The 15,352-nt window shown below is 41.7% G+C and overlaps 1 protein-coding gene across 2 annotated transcripts in view; it reads left to right on the top strand.

Annotated features, from left to right (window-relative positions):
* The window catches only part of PLEKHA5 (pleckstrin homology domain containing A5), a 1,264,477-nt gene that overhangs the window by 617,463 nt on the left and 631,662 nt on the right, over positions 1 to 15,352 (top strand). For both annotated transcript variants that reach the window (XM_053719122.1, XM_053719123.1), the window contains exon 6: positions 7,567 to 7,671. In XM_053719122.1, coding sequence (XP_053575097.1) covers positions 7,567 to 7,671 — 105 coding nt within the window. The remainder of the gene's footprint in view (positions 1 to 7,566; positions 7,672 to 15,352) is intronic.

Raw genomic sequence — 15,352 nt, 5'->3', positions numbered from 1 at the left:
TGTAACTGTGCTGTTATTGTGTGTGTGTAACTGTGCTTTTATTGTGTGTAACTGTGCTTTTATTGTGTGTAACTGTGCTTTTATTGTGTGTAACTGTGCTGTTATTGTGTGTGTGTAACTGTGCTGTTATTGTGTGTGTGTTACTGTGCTGTTTTTGTGTGCGTGTTACTGTGCTGTTTTTGTGTGTGTGTAACTGTGCTGTTTTTGTGTGTGTGTAACTGTGCTGTTATTGTGTGTGTGTTTGTAACTGTGCTGTTATTGTGTGTGTGTAACTGTGCTGTTATTGTGTGTGTGTGTAACTGTGCTTATATTGAGTGTGTAACTGTGCTGTTATAGTGTGTGTGTAAATGTGCTTTTATTGTGTGTGTGTAACTGTGCTGTTATTGTGTGTGTGTGTAACTGTGCTTATATTGAGTGTGTAACTGTGCTTTTATTGTGTGTGTGTAAATGTGCTGTTATTGTGTGTGTGTAACTGTGCTGTTATTGTGTGTGTGTAACTGTGCTGTTATTGTGTGTGTGTAACTGTGCTGTTATTGTGTGTGTAACTGTGCTGTTATTGTGTGTGTGTGACTGTGCTGTTATTGTGTGTGTGTGACTGTGCTGTTATTGTGTGTGTAAATGTGCTGTTATCGTGTGTGTGTGTGTGTGTGTGTAACTGTGCTGTTATTGTGTGTGTGTGTAACTGTGCTGTTATTTTGTGTGTAACTGTGCTGTTATTGTGTGTGTAACTGTGCTGTTATTGTGTGTGTGTGTGTGTGTGTAACTGTGCTGTTTTTGTGTGTGTGTAACTGTGCTGTTTTTGTGTGTGTAACTGTGCTGTTTTTGTGTGTGTGTAACTGTGCTGTTTTTGTGTGTGTGTAACTGTGCTGTTTTTGTGTGTGTGTAACTGTGCTGTTTTTGTGTGTGTGTAACTGTGCTGTTATTGTGTGTGTAACTGTGCTGTTTTTGTGTGTAGCTGTGCTGTTATTGTGTGTGTAACTTTGTAACTGTGCTGTTATTGTTTGTGTGTGTAACTGTGCTTTTATTGTGTGTGTAACTGTGCTTTTATTGTGTGTGTGTGTGTGTAACTGTGCTGTTATTGCGTGTGTAACTGTGCTGTTATTGTGTGTGTATGTGTGTGTGTTACTGTGCTGTTATTGTGTGTGTGTGTAACTGTGCTGTTATTGTGTGTGTAACTGTGCTGTTATTGAGTGTGTGTGTGTGTAACTGTGCTTATATTGAGTGTATAACTGTGCTGTTATTGTGTGTGTGTAAATGTGCTGTTATTGTGTGTGTGTGTGTAACTGTGCTGTTATTGAGTGTGTGTGTAACTGTGCTGTTATTGTGTGTGTGTAACTGTGCTGTTATTGAGTGTGTGTGTAACTGTGCTGTTATTGAGTGTGTGTGTAACTGTGCTGTTATTGAGTGTGTGTGTAACTGCTGTTATTGTGTGTGTGTAACTGTGCTGTTATTGTGTGTGTGTGTGTGTAACTGTGCTGTTATTGTGTGTGTAACTGTGCTGTTATTGTGTGTGTAACTGTGCTGTTATTGTGTGTGTGTGTGTAACTGTGCTGTTATTGTGTGTGTGTGTGTGTAACTGTGCTGTTATTGTGTGTGTGTGTGTGTGTGTAACTGTGCTGTTTTTGTGTGTGTGTGTGACTGCTGTTTTTTGTGTGTGTAATTGTGCTGTTTTTGTGTGTGTAACTGTGTTGTTATTGTGTGTAGCTGTGTTGTTATTGTGTGTGTAACTTTGTAACTGTGCTGTTATTGTGTGTGTGTAACTGTGCTGTTGTGTGTGTGTAACTGCTTTTATTGTTTGTGTGTGTAACTGCTGGTATTGTGTTTGTGTAACTGTGCTGGTATTGTGTGTGTGTAACTGTGCTGGTATTGTGTGTGTGTAACTGTGCTGTTTTTGTGTGTGTGTGTAACTGTGCTGTTTGTGTGTGTGTGTAACTGTGCTGTTTTTGTGTGTGTATAACTGTGCTGTTTTTGTGTGTGTATAACTGTGCTGTTTTTGTGTGTGTGTGTGTGTAACTGTGTTGTTTTTGTGTGTGTGTAACTGTGCTGTTTTGTGTGTGTGTAACTGTGCTGTTTTTGTGTGTGTGTAACTGTGCTGTTATTGTGTGTGTGTAACTGCTGTTATTGTGTGTGTGTAACTGTGCTGTTATTGTGTGTGCAACTGTGCTGTTATTGTGTGTGTGTGTGTGTGTGCAACTGTGCTGTTATTGTGTGTGTGTAACTGTGCTGTTATTGTGTGTGTGTGTAACTGTGCTGTTATTGTGTGTGTGTGTGTAACTGTGCTGTTATTGTGTGTGTGTGTGTAACTGTGCTGTTATTGTGTGTGTGTGTGTGTAACTGTGCTGTTATTGTGTGTGTAACTGTGCTGTTATTGTGTGTGTGTAACTGTGCTGTTATTGTGTGTGTGTAACTGTGCTGTTATTGTGTGTGTGTAACTGTGCTGTTATTGTGTGTGTGTAACTGTGCTGTTATTGTGTGTGCAACTGTGCTGTTATTGTGTGTGTATAACTGTGCTGTTTTTGTGTGTGTGTGTAACTGTGCTGTTATTGTGTGTGTGTAACTGTGCTGTTATTGTGTGTGTGTGTGTAACTGTGCTGTTATTGTGTGTGTGTAACTGTGCTGTTATTGTGTGTGTGTGCAACTGTGCTGTTATTGTGTGTGTGTAACTGTGCTGTTATTGTGTGTGTGTGTAACTGTGCTGTTATTGTGTGTGTGTGTAACTGTGCTGTTATTGTGTGTGCGTGTGTGTAACTGTGCTTATATTGAGTGTGTAACTGTGCTGTTATTGTGTGTGTGTAAATGTGCTGTTATTGCGTGTGTGTAACTGTGCTGTTATTGTGTGTGTAACTGTGCTGTTATTGTGTGTGTGTAACTGTGCTGTTATTGTGTGTGTAACTGTGCTGTTATTGTGTGTGTGTGTAACTGTGCTGTTATTGTGTGTGTGTAACTGTGCTGTTATTGTGTGTGTGTGCAACTGTGCTGTTATTGTGTGTGTGTAACTGTGCTGTTATTGTGTGTGTGTAACTGTGCTGTTATTGTGTGTGTGTGTAACTGTGCTGTTATTGTGTGTGTGTGTAACTGTGCTGTTATTGTGTGTGTGTAACTGTGCTGTTATTGTGTGTGTGTGTGTAACTGTGCTGTTATTGTGTGTGTGTGTGTAACTGTGCTGTTATTGTGTGTGTGTGTGTAACTGTGCTGTTATTGTGTGTGTGTGTGTGTGTGTAACTGTGCTGTTATTGTGTGTGTGTAACTGTGCTGTTATTGTGTGTGTGTGTAACTGTGCTGTTATTGTGTGTGTGTAACTGTGCTGTTATTGTGTGTGTTTAACTGTGCTGTTATTGTGTGTGCAACTGTGCTGTTATTGTGTGTGTGTGTGTGTGTGCAACTGTGCTGTTATTGTGTGTGTGTGTGTGTGCAACTGTGCTGTTATTGTGTGTGTGTGTAACTGTGCTGTTATTGTGTGTGTGTGTAACTGTGCTGTTATTGTGTGTGTGTAACTGTGCTGTTATTGTGTGTGTGTAACTGTGCTGTTATTGTGTGTGTGTAACTGTGCTGTTATTGTGTGTGTGTAACTGTGCTGTTATTGTGTGTGCAACTGTGCTGTTATTGTGTGTGTGTGTGCAACTGTGCTGTTATTGTGTGTGTGTAACTGTGCTATTATTGTGTGTGTGTGTGTGTGTAACTGTGCTGTTATTGTGTGTGTGTGTAACTGTGCTGTTATTGTGTGTGTGTGTGTGTGTGACTGTGCTGTTATTGTGTGTGTGTGTGTGTGTAATTGTGCTGTTATTGTGTGTGTGTAACTGTGCTGTTATTGTGTGTGTGTAACTGTGCTGTTATTGTGTGTGTGTAACTGTGCTGTTATTGTGTGTGTGTAACTGTGCTGTTATTGTGTGTGTGTAACTGTGCTGTTATTGTGTGTGTGTAACTGTGCTGTTATTGTGTGTGTGTAACTGTGCTGTTATTGTGTGTGTGTAACTGTGCTGTTATTGTGTGTGCAACTGTGCTGTTATTGTGTGTGTGTGTGCAACTGTGCTGTTATTGTGTGTGTGTAACTGTGCTGTTATTGTGTGTGTGTGTAACTGTGCTGTTATTGTGTGTGTGTGTAACTGTGCTGTTATTGTGTGTGTGTGTGTAACTGTGCTGTTATTGTGTGTGTGTGTGTGTAACTGTGCTGTTATTGTGTGTGTAACTGTGCTGTTATTGTGTGTGTGTAACTGTGCTGTTATTGTGTGTGTGTAACTGTGCTGTTATTGTGTGTGTGTAACTGTGCTGTTATTGTGTGTGCAACTGTGCTGTTATTGTGTGTGTGTGTGTGTAACTGTGCTGTTATCGTGTGTGTGTAACTGTGCTGTTATTGTGTGTGTGTGTAACTGTGCTGTTATTGTGTGTGCAACTGTGCTGTTATTGTGTGTGTGTGTGTGTAACTGTGCTGTTATCGTGTGTGTGTAACTGTGCTGTTATTGTGTGTGTGTGTAACTGTGCTGTTATTGTGTGTGTGTAACTGTGCTGTTATTGTGTGTGTGTGTAACTGTGCTGTTATTGTGTGTGTGTGTAACTGTGCTGTTATTGTGTGTGTGCAACTGTGCTGTTATTGTGTGTGTGTGTGTGTAACTGTGCTGTTATTGTGTGTGTGTAACTGTGCTGTTATTGTGTGTGTGTGTAACTGTGCTGTTATTGTGTGTGTGTGTAACTGTGCTGTTATTGTGTGTGTGTGTAACTGTGCTGTTATTGTGTGTGTGTGTAACTGTGCTGTTATTGTGTGTGTGTGTGTAACTGTGCTGTTATTGTGTGTGTGTAACTGTGCTGTTATTGTGTGTGTGTGTAACTGTGCTGTTATTGTGTGTGCAACTGTGCTGTTATTGTGTGTGTGTGCAACTGTGCTGTTATTGTGTGTGTGTAACTGTGCTGTTATTGTGTGTGTGTGTAACTGTGCTGTTATTGTGTGTGTGTGTAACTGTGCTGTTATTGTGTGTGTGTGTAACTGTGCTGTTATTGTGTGTGTGCAACTGTGCTGTTATTGTGTGTGTGTGTGTGTGTGTAACTGTGCTGTTATCGTGTGTGTGTAACTGTGCTGTTATTGTGTGTGTGTGTAACTGTGCTGTTATTGTGTGGGTGTAACTGTGCTGTTATTGTGTGTGTGTGTAACTGTGCTGTTATTGTGTGTGTGTAACTGTGCTGTTATTGTGTGTGTGTGTAACTGTGCTGTTATTGTGTGTGTGTGTAACTGTGCTGTTATTGAGTGTGTGTGTAACTGTGCTGTTATTGTGTGTGTAACTGTGCTGTTATTGTGTGTGTAACTGTGCTGTTATTGTGTGTGTAACTGTGCTGTTATTGTGTGTGTAACTGTGCTGTTATTGTGTGTGTGTAACTGTGCTGTTATTGTGTGTGCAACTGTGCTGTTATTGTGTGTGTGTAACTGTGCTGTTATTGTGTGTGTAACTGTGCTGTTATTGTGTGTGTGTAACTGTGCTGTTATTGTGTGTGTGTAACTGTGCTGTTATTGTGTGTGTGTAACTGTGCTGTTATTGTGTGTGTGTAACTGTGCTGTTATTGTGTGTGCAACTGTGCTGTTATTGTGTGTGTGTGTAACTGTGCTTATATTGAGTGTGTAACTGTGCTTATATTGAGTGTGTAACTGTGCTGTTATTGTGTGTGTGTAAATGTGCTGTTATTGTGTGTGTGTAAATGTGCTGTTATTGTGTGTGTAACTGTGCTGTTATTGAGTGTGTGTGTAACTGTGCTGTTATTGTGTGTGTGTGTGTGTGAGTGTGTGTGTAACTGTGCTGTTATTGTGTGTGTGTGTGTGTGTGTGTAACTGTGCTGTTATTGTGTGTGTGTAACTGTGCTGTTATTGTGTGTGTGTAACTGTGCTGTTATTGTGTGTGTGTAACTGTGCTGTTATTGTGTGTGCAACTGTGCTGTTATTGTGTGTGTGTGTAACTGTGCTGTTATCGTGTGTGTGTAACTGTGCTGTTATTGTGTGTGTGTGTAACTGTGCTGTTATTGTGTGGGTGTAACTGTGCTGTTATTGTGTGTGTGTGTAACTGTGCTGTTATTGTGTGTGTGTAACTGTGCTGTTATTGTGTGTGTGTGTAACTGTGCTGTTATTGTGTGTGTGTGTAACTGTGCTGTTATTGAGTGTGTGTGTAACTGTGCTGTTATTGTGTGTGTAACTGTGCTGTTATTGTGTGTGTAACTGTGCTGTTATTGTGTGTGTAACTGTGCTGTTATTGTGTGTGTAACTGTGCTGTTATTGTGTGTGTAACTGTGCTGTTATTGTGTGTGTGTAACTGTGCTGTTATTGTGTGTGTGTAACTGTGCTGTTATTGTGTGTGTGTAACTGTGCTGTTATTGTGTGTGTGTAACTGTGCTGTTATTGTGTGTGTGTAACTGTGCTGTTATTGTGTGTGTGTAACTGTGCTGTTATTGTGTGTGTGTAACTGTGCTGTTATTGTGTGTGTGTAACTGTGCTGTTATTGTGTGTGCAACTGTGCTGTTATTGTGTGTGTGTGTAACTGTGCTTATATTGAGTGTGTAACTGTGCTTATATTGAGTGTGTAACTGTGCTGTTATTGTGTGTGTGTAAATGTGCTGTTATTGTGTGTGTGTAAATGTGCTGTTATTGTGTGTGTAACTGTGCTGTTATTGAGTGTGTGTGTAACTGTGCTGTTATTGTGTGTGTGTGTGTGTGTGAGTGTGTGTGTAACTGTGCTGTTATTGTGTGTGTGTGTGTGTGTGTGTGTGTAACTGTGCTGTTATTGTGTGTGTGTAACTGTGCTGTTATTGTGTGTGTGTAACTGTGCTGTTATTGTGTGTGTGTAACTGTGCTGTTATTGTGTGTGTGTGTGTGTGTGTAACTGTGCTGTTATTGTGTGTGTGTGTGTGTGTAACTGTGCTGTTATTGTGTGTGTGTGTGTGTGTGTGTGTGTGTGTAACTGTGCTGTTATTGTGTGTGTGTGTAACTGTGCTGTTATTGTGTGTGTGTGTAACTGCTGTTATTGTGTGTGTGTGTGTGTAACTGTGCTGTTATTGTGTGTGTGTGTGTGTAACTGTGCTGTTATTGTGTGTGTGTGTAACTGTGCTGTTATTGTGTGTGTGTGTAACTGTGCTGTTATTGTGTGTGTGTGTGTGTGTGTGTAACTGTGCTGTTATTGTGTGTGTGTGTGTGTAACTTTGCTGTTATTGTGTGTGTGTGTGTGTGTAACTGTGCTGTTATTGTGTGTGTGTGTAACTGTGCTGTTATTGTGTGTGTGTGTGTAACTGTGCTGTTATTGTGTGTGTGTGTGTGTGTGTGTGTGTGTGTAACTGTGCTGTTATTGTGTGTGTGTGTAACTGTGCTGTTATTGTGTGTGTGTGTAACTGTGCTGTTATTGTGTGTGTAACTGTGTAGAAGAGATGAATCAGATGGGTTATAAAGCCTCTAGTAGGGAGATACACCAGCAGGAAGCACTTAAACATCTAACAGAGGGACCTGTTGCTAGTACAGAGCTATTGTATTACTAGTGATGGTTACGTCTCTCATTAATGTATTAAATATAATTTATATTTCTCTTTTTCTCCCATGTATAGACATCTAGATCGTCTGGAAAACTTCATAATTTTGGGAAAAGGTCAAATTCTATAAAAAGGAATCCAAATGCTCCGGTGATCATAAAAAGCTGGCTGTATAAGAAGGTAAATCATTTTGTTTGCTGAATAAAAAAAAGTAATGTGCACCATATTTACTATAAAGGGGAGTTGTGTGTTTCTCTCAGTGCCTCAGTGCTGTTATTGTGTGTAACATGTGACATACTCACTATAGAGGGAGATGTGTGATTCTATCAGTGCTGTTACTGTAACATGTGACATACTCACTATAGAGGGAGATGTGTGATCCTCTCAGTGCTGTTATTGTGTGTAACATGTGACATACTCACTATAGAGGGAGATGTGTGATTCTATCAGTGCTGTTACTGTAACATGTGACATACTCACTATAGAGGGAGATGTGTGATTCTCTCAGTGCTGTTACTGTAACATGTGACATACTCACTATAGAGGGAGATGTGTGATCCTCTCAGTGCTGTTACTGTAACATGTGACATACTCACTATAGAGGGAGATGTGTGATTCTCTGTGCTGTTACTGTGTGTAACATGTGACATACTCACTATAGAGGGAGATGTGTGATTCTCTCAGTGCTGTTATTGTCTGTAACGTGAGAGAAGCAGGAGAGAAAGTCATGTATTTGGTTAGAAACAGGAGACATTCATGTATTTGCTGGTTAGAAGCAGAAGAGAGTGTCATGTAATTGCTGGTCAGAAGCAGGAGAGAAAGTAATGTATTTCCTGGTCAGAAGCAGGAGGGAGAGTTATGCAATTGCTGGTAAGTAGCAGGAGAGAGAGTCATGCATTTGCTGGTAAATAGCAGGAGAGAGAGTCATGTAATTGCTGGTCAGAAGCAGAAGAGAGAGTAATATATTTGCTGGTCAGAAGCAGGAGAGAGAGTAATGTATTTCCTGGTCAGAAGCAGGAGTGAGAGTCATGTAATTGCTGGTAAGTAGCAGTAGAGAGAGAGTCATGTATTTGCTGGTTAGAAGCAGGAGAGAGAGTCATGTAATTGCTGGTCAGAAGCAGGAGAGAGAGTTGTGTATTTGCTGGTTAGAAGCAGGAGAGAGAGTCATGCAATTGCTGGTTAGAAGCAGTAGAGAGTAATGTATTTGCTGGTTAGAAGCAGGAGAGAGAGTCATGTATTTGGTTAGAAGCAGGAGAGAGAGTCATGTATTTGGTTAGAAGCAGGAGAGAGTCCTGTATTTGCTGGTTAGAAGCAGGAGAGAAAGTTGTTTAATTGCTGGTTCGAAGCCGGAGAGAGAGTCATGTATTTGCTGGTTAGAAGCAGGAGAGAGAGTCATGTATTTGCTGGTTAGAAGCAGGAGAGAGTAATTTATTCGCTGGTAAGTAGCAGGAGATAGAGTTATATAATTGCTGGTTAGAAGCAGGAGAGAGTGTCATGTAATTGCTGGTTAGAAGCAGGAGAGAGTCATGTATTTGCTGGTTAGAAGTAGGAGAGAGTCATGCATTTGCTGGTAAGAAGCAGGAGAGAGAGTCATGCATTTGCTGGTTAGAAGCAGGAGAGAAAGTCATGTATTTGCTGGTTAGAAGCAGAAGAGAGTGTCATGTAATTGCTGGTCAGAAGCAGGAGAGAAAGTAATGTATTTCCTGGTCAGAAGCAGGAGTGAGAGTCATGTAATTGCTTGTAAGTAGCAGTAGAGAGAGAGTCATGTATTTGCTGGTTAGAAGCAGGAGAGAGAGAGTCATGTATTTGCTGGTTAGAAGCAGGAGAGAGAGTCATGCAATTGCTGGTTAGAAGCAGTAGAGAGTAATGTATTTGCTGGTTAGAAGCAGGAGAGAGAGTCATGTATTTGGTTAGAAGTAGGAGAGAGAGTCATGTATTTGGTTAGAAGCAGGAGAGAGTCCTGTATTTGCTGGTTAGAAGCAGGAGAGAGAGTTGTTTAATTGCTGGTTCGAAGCCGGAGAGAGAGTCATGTATTTGCTGGTTAGAAGCAGGAGAGAGAGTCGTGTATTTACTGGTTAGAAGCAGGAGAGAGAGTCATGTATTTGCTGGTTAGAAGCAGGAGAGAGTAATTTATTCGCTGGTAAGTAGCAGGAGATAGTCATGTAATTGCTGGTTAGAAGCAGGAGAGAGTGTCATGTAATTGCTGGTTAGAAGCAAAAGAGAGTCATGTATTTGCTGGTCAGAAGCAGGAGAGAGAGACATGTAATTTCTGGTTAGAAGCAGTAGAGAGAGTAATGTATTTGCTGGTTAGAAGCAGGAGAGAGTCATGTAGTTGGTCAGAAGCAGGAGAGAGAGTCATGTAATTGCTGGTTAGAATCTGGAGAGAGAGTCATGTATTTGCTGGTAAGAAGCAGGAGAGAGAGTCATTTATTTGCTGGTAAGTAGCAGGAGAGAGAGAATTGTATTTGCTGGTTAGAAGCAGGAGAGAGAGTATTGTATTTGCTGGTCATAAGCAGGAGAGAGAGTCATGTAATTGCTGGTTAGAAGCAATAGAGAGAGTAATGTATTTGCTGGTCAGAAGCAGGAGAGAAAGTCATGTATTTGGTTAGAAGCAGGAGATAGAGTCATGTATTTGCTGGTTAGAAGCAGGAGAGTCATTCATTTGCTGGTTAGAAGCAGGAGAGAGTCATGTATTCACTGGTAAGTAGCAGGAGAGAGAGTCATGTAATTGCTTGTTAGAAGCAGGAGTGAGAGTCATGTATTTGCTGGTTAGAAGCAGGAGAGAGAGTCATGTATTCGCTGGTAAGTAGCAGATGATAGAGTCGAGTATTTACTGGTTAGAAGAGAGAGTCATTTATTCGCTGGTAAGTAGCAGGAGAGAGAATCATGTATTTGCTGGTTAGAAGCAGGAGAGAGAGTTATGTAATTGCTGGTTAGAAGCAGGAGAGAGTCATTTATTCGCTGGTAAGTAGCAGCAGAGTCATGTATTTGCTGGTTAGAAGCAGGAGAGAGTCATGTATTCACTGTTAAGTAGCAGGAGAGAGAGTCATGTAATTGCTGGTTAGAAGCAGGAGAGAGAGTCATGTTTTCGCTGGTAAGTAGCAGGTGAGAGAGTCGTGCATTTACTGGTTAGAAGCAGGAGAAAGTCATTTATTTGCTGGTAAATTGCAGGAGAGAGAGTCATGTATTTGCTGGTTAAAAGCAGGAGAGAGAGTCATGCAATTGCTGGTTAGAAGCAGGAGAGAGAGTCATGTATTTGCTGGTTAGAAGCAGAAGAGAGAGTCATGTAATTGCTGGTTAGAAGCAGGAAAGAGAGTCATGCATTTGCTGGTTAGAAGCAGGAGAGAAAGTCATCTATTGGCTGGTTAGAAGCAGAAGAGAGTGTCATGTAATTGCTGGTCAGAAGCAGGAGAGAAAGTAATGTATTTCCTGGTCAGAAGCAGGAGGGAGAGTTATGCAATTGCTGGTAAGTAGCAGGAGAGAGAGTCATGTATTTGCTGGTAAATAGCAGGAGAGAGAGTCATGTAATTGCTGGTCAGAAGCAGAAGAGAGAGTAATATATTTGCTGGTCAGAAGCAGGAGAGAGAGTAATGTATTTCCTGGTCAGAAGCAGGAGTGAGAGTCATGTAATTGCTGGTCAGAAGCATGAGAGAGAGTTGTGTATTTGCTGGTTAGAAGCAGGAGAGAGAGTCATGCAATTGCTGGTTAGAAGCAGTAGAGAGTAATGTATTTGCTGGTTAGAAGCAGGAGAGAGAGTCATGTAATTGCTGGTCAGAAGCATGAGAGAGAGTTGTGTATTTGCTGGTTAGAAGCAGGAGAGAGAGTCATGCAATTGCTGGTTAGAAGCAGTAGAGAGTAATGTATTTGCTGGTTAGAAGCAGGAGAGAGAGTCATGTATTTGGTTAGAAGCAGGAGAGAGAATCATGTATTTGGTTAGAAGCAGGAGAGAGTCCTGTATTCACTGGTAAGTAGCAGGAGAGAGAGTCATGTAATTGCTTGTTAGAAGCAGGAGAGAGAGTCATGTATTCGCTGGTAAGTAGCAGAGTCATTTATTCGCTGGTAAGTAGCAGGAGAGAGAATCATGTATTTGCTGGTTAGAAGCAGGAGAGAGAGTTATGTAATTGCTGGTTAGAAACAGGAGAGAGTCATTTATTCACTGGTAATTAGCAGCAGAGTCATGTATTTGCTGGTTAGAAGCAGGAGAGAGTCATGTATTCACTGTTAAGTAGCAGGAGAGAGAGTCATGTAATTGCTGGTTAGAAGCAGGAGAGAGAGTCATGTATTTGCTGGTTAGAAGCAGGAGAGAGAGTCATGTATTCACTGGTAAATAGGTGAGAGAGTTATGTATTTACTGGTTAGAAGCAGGAGAAAGTCATTTATTTGCTGGTAAATTGCAGGAGAGAGAGTCGTGTATTTGCTGGTTAAAAGCAGGAGAGAGAGTCATGCAATTGCTGGTTAGAAGCAGGAGAGAAAGTCATGTATTTGCTGGTTAGAAGCAGGAGAGAGAGTCATGTATTTGCTGGTTAGAAGCAGGAGAGAGAGTCATGTATTTGCTGGTCAGAAGCAGGAGAGAGAGTCATGTATTTGCTGGTAAGTAGCAGGAGAGAGAGTCATGTAATTGCTGGTTAGAAGCAGGAGAGAGAGTCATGTAATTGCTGGTTAGAAGCAGGAGAGAGTCATTTATTCGCTGTTAAGTAGCAGGAGAGAGAGTCATGTAATTGCTGGTTAGAAGCAGGAGAGAGAGTCATGTATTTGCTGGTTAGAAGCAGGAGAGAGAGTCATGTATTCACTGGTAAATAGCAGGTGAGAGAGTTATGTATTTACTGGTTAGAAGCAGGAGAAAGTCATTTATTTGCTGGTAAATTGCAGGAGAGAGAGTCGTGTATTTGCTGGTTAAAAGCAGGAGAGAGAGTCATGCAATTGCTGGTTAGAAGCAGGAGAGAAAGTCATGTATTTGCTGGTTAGAAGCAGGAGATAGAGTCATGTATTTGCTGGTTAGAAGCAGGAGAGAGAGTCATGTATTTGCTGGTTAGAAGCAGGAGAGAGAGTCATGTATTTGCTGGTCAGAAGCAGGAGAGAGAGTCATGTATTTGCTGGTAAGTAGCAGGAGAGAGAGTCATGTAATTGCTGGTTAGAAGCAGGAGAGAGAGTCATGTAATTGCTGGTTAGAAGCAGGAGAGAGTCATTTATTCGCTGGTAAGTAGCAGGAGAGAGAGTCATGTAATCGCTGGTTGGAAGTAGGAGAGATAGTCATGTAATTGCTGGTTAGAAGCAGGAGAGTCATGTATTTGCTGGTTAGAAGCAGGAGAGTCATGTATTTGCTGGTTAGAAGCAGGAGAGAGTCGTGTATTCACTGGTAAGCAGCAGGAGAGAGAGTCATGTAATTGCTGGTTAGAAGCAGGAGAGAGTGTTATTTATTTGCTGGTTAGAAGCAGGAGCGAGAGTCTTGGTTTCGCTGGTAAGTAGCAGGTGAGAGAGTCATGTATTTGCTGGTTAGAAGCAGGAGAGAGTCATGTATTCACTGGTAAGTAGCAGGAGAGAGAGTCATGTATTTGCTTGTTAGAAGCAGGAGAGAGAGTCATGTATTTGCTGGTTAGAAACAAGAGAGAGAGTCATGTATTTGCTGGTTAGAAGCAGGAGAGAGTCATGTATTCACTGGTAAGTAGTAGGAGAGAGAATCATGTAATTGCTGGTTAGAAGCAGGGGAGAGAGTCATGTATTTGCTGGTTAGAAGCAGGAGAGAGAGTCATGTATTCGCTGGTTAGTAGCAGGTGAGAGAGTCATGTAATTGCTGGTTAGAAGCAGGAGAGAGAGTCATGTATCTGCTGGTTAGAAGCAGGAGAGAGTCATGCATTCACTGGTAAGTAGTAGGAGAGAGAATCATGTAATTGCTGGTTAGAAGCAGGGGAGAGAGTCATGTATTTGCTGGTTAGAAGCAGGAGAGAGAGTCATGTATTCGCTGGTTAGTAGCAGGTGAGAGAGTCGTGTATTTACTGGTTAGAAGCAGGAGAAAGTCATTTATTTGCTGGTTAGAAGCAGGAGAGAGAGTCATGTATTTGCTGGTTAGAAGCAGGAGAGAGAGTCATGTAATTGCTGGTTAGAAGCAGGAGAGAGAGTCATGTATCTGCTGGTTAGAAGCAGGAGAGAGAGTCATGTATCTGCTGGTTAGAAGCAGGAGAGTGAGTCATGTATCTGCTGGTTAGAAGCAGGAGAGTCATGTATTTGCTGATCAGAAGCAGGAGAGAGAGTCATGCAATTGCTTGTTAGAAGCAGGAGAGAGAGTCATGTATTTGCTGGTCAGAAGCAGGAGAGAGAGTCATGTATTTGCTGTTAAGAAGCAGGAGAGAGAGTCATGTATTTGCTGGTAAGAAGCAGGAGAGAGAGTCATGTATTTGCTGGTTAGAAGCAGGAGAGAGTGTCATGTATTTGCTGGTTAGAAGCAGGAGAGAGAGTCATGTATTTGCTGGTTAGAAGCAGGAGAGAGTGTCATGTATTTGCTGGTTAGAAGCAGGAGAGAGAGTCATGTATTTGCTGGTTAGAAGCAGGAGTGAGTGTCATGTATTTGCTGGTTAGAAGCAGGAGAGAGAGTCATGTATTTGCTGTTTAGAAGCAGGAGAGAGAGTCATGTATCTGCTGTTTAGAAGCAGGAGAGAGAGTCATGTATCTGCTGGTTAGAAGCAGGAGAGTCATGTATTTGCTGATCAGAAGCAGGAGAGAGAGTCATGCAATTGCTTGTTAGAAGCAGGAGAGAGAGTCATGTATTTTCTGGTCAGAAGCAGGAGAGAGAGTCATGTATTTGCTGTTAAGAAGCAGGAGAGAGAGTCATGTATTTGCTGGTTAGAAGCAGTAGAGAGAGAGTCATGTATTTGCTGGTTAGAAGCAGGAGAGAGTGTCATGTATTTGCTGGTTAGAAGCAGGAGAGAGTGTCATGTATTTGCTGGTTAGAAGCAGGAGAGAGTGTCATGTATTTGCTGGTTAGAAGCAGGAGAGAGTGTCATGTATTTGCTGGTTAGAAGCAGGAGAGAGTGTCATGTATTTGCTGGTTAGAAGCAGGAGAGAGTGTCATGTATTTGCTGGTTAGAAGCAGGAGAGAGTGTCATGTATTTGCTGGTTAGAAGCAGGAGAGTGAGTCATGTATTTGCTGGTTAGAAGCAGGAGAGAGAGTCATGTATTTGCTGGTTAGAAGCAGGAGAGAGAGTCATGTATTTGCTGGTTAGGAGCAGGAGAGAGTCATGTATTTGCTGGTCAGAAGCAGGAGAGAGTCATGTATTTGCTGGTTAGAAGCAGGAGAGAGTCATGTAATTGCTGGTCAGAAGCAGGAGAGAGAGTCATGTATTTGCTGGTAAGAAGCAGGAGAGAGAGTCATGTATTTGCTGGTTAGAAGCAGGAGAGAGAGTCATGTATTTGCTGGTCAGAAGCAGGAGAGAGAGTCATGTATTTGCTGGTAAGAAGCAGGAGAGAGAGTCATGTATTTGCTGGTTAGAAGCAGGAGAGAGAGTCATGTATTTGCTGGTTAGAAGCAGGAGAGAGTCATGTATTTGCTGGTTAGAAGCAGGAGAGAGAGTCATGTATTTGCTGGTTAGAAGTAGGAGAGAGTCATGCATTTGCTGCTAAGAAGCAGGAGAGAGAGTCATGTATTTGCTGGTTAGAAGTAGGAGCGAGTCATGCATTTGCTGGTTAGAAGCAGGAGAGAGTCATGTAATTGCTGGTCAGAAGCAGGAGAGAGAGTCATGTATTTGCTGGTAAGAAGCAGGAGAGAGAGTCATGTATTTGCTGGTAAGAAGCAGGAGAGAGTCATGCATTTGCTGACTAAAAGAAGAGAGCTGTGTTCTTTGTAGTCAGAAGCAGCAAGTTATTTCAC

Source organism: Bombina bombina, chromosome 6, assembly GCF_027579735.1.
Source record: "Bombina bombina isolate aBomBom1 chromosome 6, aBomBom1.pri, whole genome shotgun sequence".
Lineage (NCBI taxonomy): Eukaryota > Metazoa > Chordata > Amphibia > Anura > Bombinatoridae > Bombina > Bombina bombina.
The sequence above is the reverse complement of the archived record's forward strand: the minus strand, read 5'-3'. Positions and strand labels throughout refer to the sequence as shown.